This window comes from Herpailurus yagouaroundi, unplaced genomic scaffold, assembly GCF_014898765.1.
Source record: "Herpailurus yagouaroundi ecotype Mexico unplaced genomic scaffold, PumYag 77, whole genome shotgun sequence".
Lineage (NCBI taxonomy): Eukaryota > Metazoa > Chordata > Mammalia > Carnivora > Felidae > Herpailurus > Herpailurus yagouaroundi.
This window is the reverse complement of record NW_024412388.1, coordinates 24,730,478-24,736,014: the sequence shown is the minus strand read 5'-3', so window position 1 is coordinate 24,736,014 and position 5,537 is coordinate 24,730,478. Positions and strand designations below refer to the sequence as shown.

Genomic DNA, 5,537 nt, shown 5'->3' with positions numbered 1-5,537 from the left:
CAGGCTCTGAGCCATCAGCCCAGAGCCCGACGCGGGGCTCGAACCCACGGACCGTGAGATCGTGACCTGGTTGAAGTCGGACGCTTAACCGACTGCGCCACCCAGGCGCCCCAGATGCGCACATTTCTTAAGAAGTAAGATGATGAAAAATTATATACATACCGTTCGGAAATGGCTACTTAGATGGTCCAGCCTGCTAAATCTTTTCCCACAAGCTTGACACGGATAGGGCCTTTCTCCCGTATGGCAGCGAAGGTGGCGCTTGAGGTCTGCTTTCCGCTTCACCACGTGTGTGCAGTACGGGCACTTGAACCGCATCCTGGGCAGATCATCTGTCAGGAGACAGTTTGATTAAATTTCTGGAAAGTTCATCATAACAATTGTATAACACGAAGAATCCCAAAGGAGTTGGTGAGTCCCGTCTTCGAAAGGCAGGAGAAAAGGAGAAGGAAGAAATTGCGTTTATTTCTTTTATTTCTTTTCCCTTTTTTTTAATTTTAATTTTTTTATTTTGAGAGAGAGAGAGAGTGCAAGCAAGCAGGGTAGAGGCAGAGGGAGAGGGAGAGAGAGAATCTCAAGCAGTCTCCACACTCAGCACGGAGCTGGACTCGGGGCTCTAATCCCATGACCCTGGGATCGTGACCTGAACGGAAATCAGGAGTCAGTGGGCCGCTTAACTGAACCATCCAGGCGCCCCAAGAAAGAAGTTTTATTAAGACTAGATCATTAATGTGATCCTGAGTCCAGAACTGTAACTTCAGTATTTGATATATTTACAAAGTCAGGGTTAACTGACTCTCACCCTTATCTTTCTACTCAGTGTTGTAGAGTCACTAGATTTGAAATGTCAAAAGGTGGTGCTGGATTTTAAAACTGGAGATACAATCCGAAGTAAAAGTATTTAATATGATAGCTTTTAAGTGACTTATTTATTTACCTATTTTTATCCTCTTGCCTTTTCTTTTCATACACTTGTAGTACTTTTAAAGGTGAAAAAATGACAAGGATATTTAATTTTTTTGTTTTAAAACTCATGTAATCAAAAGAAAAACGATAAAAAAGGGCGCCTGGGTGGCTCAGTCGGTTAAGCATCTCACTTCAGCTCAGGTCATGATCTCACAGTTTGTGGGTTTGAGCCCTGTGTTGGGTTCTGTCCTGACGGCTCAGAGCCTGGAGCCTGCTTTGGATTCTGTGTCTCCCCCTCTCTGTCCCTCCCCTGCTGGCACTCTGTCTCTCTCTCTGTCTCTCTGTCTCTCTGTCTCTCTCTCTCTCTCTCTCTCTCTCTCTGTTAAAAAATAAATAAATATTAAAAAAAAAATTTTTTTTAATAAAACTGTATTCAAGGGGTGCCTGGATGGCTTAGTAAGTAGAGCATGCAACTCTTGATCTTGGAGTCATGAGTTCAAGCCCCATGTGGGGCATAGAGATTACTAAAAGCAAAACAAAACAAAAACATATATATACATATATATAAAATTAAAAAAAATAAAACTCATATGTATTCAAGATGTTAGTTATGATTGGAGGCAAATTTCAATTTAATAGCTGTTAAATTCAGCTGTTCATTACTGAAGTTAGGTTAACATAGCCTAGAATTACAGAAGTACAGAGCATAAACAGAGAAAAGATCAGTCTTTTGCTGTTTTAAAACTCAATAGAGATTTCTCATTTTTGCTCTGTTACCACTATGCCTTGGTCAATGGTCAGAGCTCAGCAGGACGTTTAGTAAGCTCTGTAATAGGATATAATTTCATGTCTTTTCATGTTAGTACTACAGAAAAATGTGGTTAGTAAAGATCAATCCGGTTGCCTATTATTTTTTTTAATGTTTCTTTTCGAGAGAAAGCGAGCGAGCAGGGGAGGGGCAGAGAGAACGGGTCAGAGGATCAGAAGCGGGCTCTGCACTGGCAGCAGTGAGCCCAATGCAGGGCTTGAACTCACGAACCTTGAGATCGTGACCTGAGCCAGTCAGACGTTCAACCAACAGAGCCACCCAGGCGCCCCTTGGTTGCCTATTATTTTAAGGTATCTTATCTACAACTGAATTGTTTGTTTTGTTTTGTTTTTTAAGTTTATTTATGTATTTAGAGAAAGAATGTGCATGTGAGTGAGCACGGGGGAGAGGCAGAGACAAAGGGACAGAGAATCTCAAGCAGGCTCCGTGTTGTCAGCATTGAACCTGATGATACAGGGCTGGAACCCACAAACCGTGAGAAAATGACCTGAGCTGAAATCAAGAGTTGGATGCTTAATCACTGAGCCACCCAAGCACCCACAACCGAATTATTTTTAAAAATTTATGGGGCGCCTGGGTGGCTCAGTCGGTTAAGCGGCTGACTTCGGCTCAGGTCACGATCTCACAGACTGTGAGTTCGAGCCCCGCGTCGGGCTCTGTGCTGACAGCTCAGAGCCTGGAGCCTGTTTCAGATTCTGTGTCTCCCTCTTTCTGACCCTCCCTCGTTCATGCTGTATCTCTCTGTCTCAAAAATAAATAAATGTTAAAAAATTAAAAAAAAAAATTTATGTGACAACCCAGGAGATGTGAATACTGACTGGCTATTTACTGATGTTAAGAAACTGTTAATTTTGTTTAGGTACAATTATGGTATTGTAGTGGGTTTTTTAAAAAGACTATATTTTAGGGACACTTTCTGAAATATTTACAGATGAAAACTTATGATGTGTTATATTTGCTTAAAAATAATAAAGGGAGGGATGCTTAGGTGGCTTAGTCAGTTAAGTGTCTGGCTCTTGATTTCGGCTCAGGTCATGATCTCATGGTTTGTGAGATCAAGTCCTGCATTAGAGCCTGCTTGAGATTCTCTCTCTCCCTCTCTCTCTGCCTCGCCCCCACTCAGGTTTTCTCTCTCTCTCGCTCTCAAAATAAATACACTTAAAAAAATAATACTAAAGGGAAGGGTGAGAAGTAGTGATCCAGATGAAACAAGATTGACCATGAGTCGGAAGTTGTTCAGACTGGGTAATGGGGTACATGGAGGTGAATTATGCTATTCTCTTTACTTTTTTATATGTTTGAAATTTTCCTAAATTAAAAAAAATTCTAAATATATAATCTGAATCTTATAATCAGTAGGAGTTTCATCTTATGATTTTCCTTTAAATTCACATGTAAACTATTAAGCAAATTTGCTACTTGATTAATTAATTTGCTGCCTGATTATGACATGCATTTCTGGGGCACCTGGGTGGCTCAGTCAGTTGAGCTTCTGACTTTGGCTCAGGTCATGATCCCACAGTTCATGGGTTCGAGCCCCACATCGGGCTCTGTGCTGACAGCTCAGAGCCTGGAACCTGCTTCTGATTCTGTGTCCCTCTCTCTGTGTCCCTCCCTTACTCACAGTCTGTCTCTCTCTCTCAAAAACAAATAAACATAAAAAAAAAAAAATGACATGCATTTCTAATCCCTGTTCTCTATGGCAGGGAGGGGAGAATTACTGAAACCAACAACCTACATGATAATGTTTCTGCATTTTACTACTATCATAAAAATGAGATGTCTCATATTATTGTTGCATATAGGATTACAGTGTCAATGCTATGGGTTGTGTGTTGTTTTTTTTTTTAATTATGTATTTATATCTCAATAAAATCAGATATAGTTTCATTTCTGGTAGGTCTTGGGTCTGTGAACCTTTGTAAGTTCACATGGTTGCTCTGTTTAACTTTTCTCTATAAAAGTACTCCTCCTGAGTGAATACTCAGAAAAAAAATAACCTATTTAAAGTGAAGCTATGCCCCTTAGGGATTTAAACCATTTAGAAGAGAGCTTTACACACTTAACAGTGATCTAATCATCTGTTGACACAGGTTTGGAAATCTTGGCTTTGCACCTCAGAAGTCTGTTAAGTTTTGACTATTCTCAAATTTAGCCAATATTATTTTTAGTTAAAAATTTAAATTTGTGTCTTATACAATAAATTTCATTAGAGAAGTAGGACTTAAAAAAAAACCTCTTGGTTTAACTGCCTGTAACGCTTCAAAGTAAGGGCATGTTGAGATAGGACTGATTTGGATAGGAGTCTTAGAAACTCATTGAGAGGACTGATGCTTTTTTGGGGTACCTGGAAAGCTTCTGGATGTGACATCAGATCCTGGACCATACGGATAGCCAACAGGAGTAGAGTCCATGTCAGCATCAACTTGTGCTTGTTCTTCCGACTGGGAAATGTGGCCGGAAGAATCCGATGTCCGAGCTTCTCGTTTGCTAGACTTATAATGAGCAACTTCAGAAGGCTGTGACAACCTCCAATGTTTGGACTTTTTAATGGAATCTTTCCTTTGTTCATGCTTGGCCAAAGGTTGTTGGGTGTTCCTTTGGGAGGCTGGATGGTAATTATACTTGCTCCAAGATTTCCCACTTATTATACCCGTTCCTTGATCTGGGCTTAGGTGAGAATGTGGAGAACCGCTTTCTTCTTGCCAGCTACCACTATAAAAGGAGGAACGTTCTATACCGTTAGAATTAGCATCTTTATCGGAGAGACTGAAATAGCGATCTTTTTCTTTCTCGCTAATGTCTAGTGAAGATTTAATAAAGGTCTTACATACACTAATGACATCAGTCATCTGAAGGAAGCTAGCAGCTGACATCACTTCTATGACATTCTGACCAGTAAGAGAGAGTTTGCCGGAATAGACGAAGTCCAGGATAACCGTAAAAGTGTCGGGGGAGAAAGCCTGAAATGTAGCTGTAGTGGGTTGACTGGTCTCCTTTGAATTCTGAGAAAGAAGCATTTTGAAATAGCCACTGCTAGCAAATAATACATTTCGATGCGCTTTGAAGACCTTCCCTTCAACCAGAATGCTGCAATCACAAAAGACATCTTGCCTGCGCTGTTCGTTCAGTTGTTGCAGGAGGTGGGACTGGTGAGAGGAGATCTCCATGCTGGAGGGAAAAAGACACGTGGTTAACCGAAATGACACAGGCAACTGAAATAGCCATCAGTAAACCTCTCTCTTGTTTCCACTGAAAAACACTTTCTTAGAGAAAAACACAGGAGATTACTTAGTACTGTGCTATTAGTTACGTGATTCGGGGACAATTATTTGTTCAGTCACCAACCTTTACTGAGTATCCTCTATGAATCAGGCTTTCTGCTATGTGCTGAACTGAACAGGCTTGCTTCCTGGGTTCATGCAGTGTTCAGTCTAGAGGGGGACCAGGAACTAAGCAAACACTCACGTGAAGTCACAAACGACTTGCCAAGGGCAAAGGCAGAAAGACAATGTTGTGAGTAGAAGAGTAAGTCAGTCGAGATTGGGATGGAGAGGGTTGGGAACACCTCCCTGAGAAGTAATCTTTAGGCTGGGACCTCAAAGGTGAACAGGAATTAGCCAGGGGAAGAATGAGGGGAAAGATTACAGCTTCCAGCAAAATGGTGATCTATGGGCTCGGGTTTTGATAAGTAACAAGTAGGAACCCTCTAAGGACCACGACCTCAATGAAGAAAGACTAGTAAACTTTGCCCATAAATCCCTGGCAAAAAAACAAAGAAAGTTTGTCTTTGTGGGACTGG

General features: G+C 41.2%; 1 protein-coding gene across 4 annotated transcripts in view; it reads right to left on the bottom strand.

Moving 5' to 3' along the window:
* ZBTB8A (zinc finger and BTB domain containing 8A) overlaps window positions 1-5,537 on the bottom strand; it is a 71,594-nt gene that overhangs the window by 10,580 nt on the left and 55,477 nt on the right. For 3 of the 4 annotated variants that reach the window (XM_040468047.1, XM_040468055.1, XM_040468044.1), the window contains 2 exons: window positions 4,083-4,906; window positions 163-332 (listed from right to left, as the gene is read on the bottom strand). In XM_040468047.1, coding sequence (XP_040323981.1) covers window positions 163-332; window positions 4,083-4,905 — 993 coding nt within the window. In that variant the 5' untranslated portion in view covers window position 4,906. Of the gene's footprint in view, window positions 1-116; window positions 333-4,082; window positions 4,907-5,537 lie in introns of all 4 variants that reach the window. The other variant, XM_040468048.1, reaches the window with a different exon arrangement.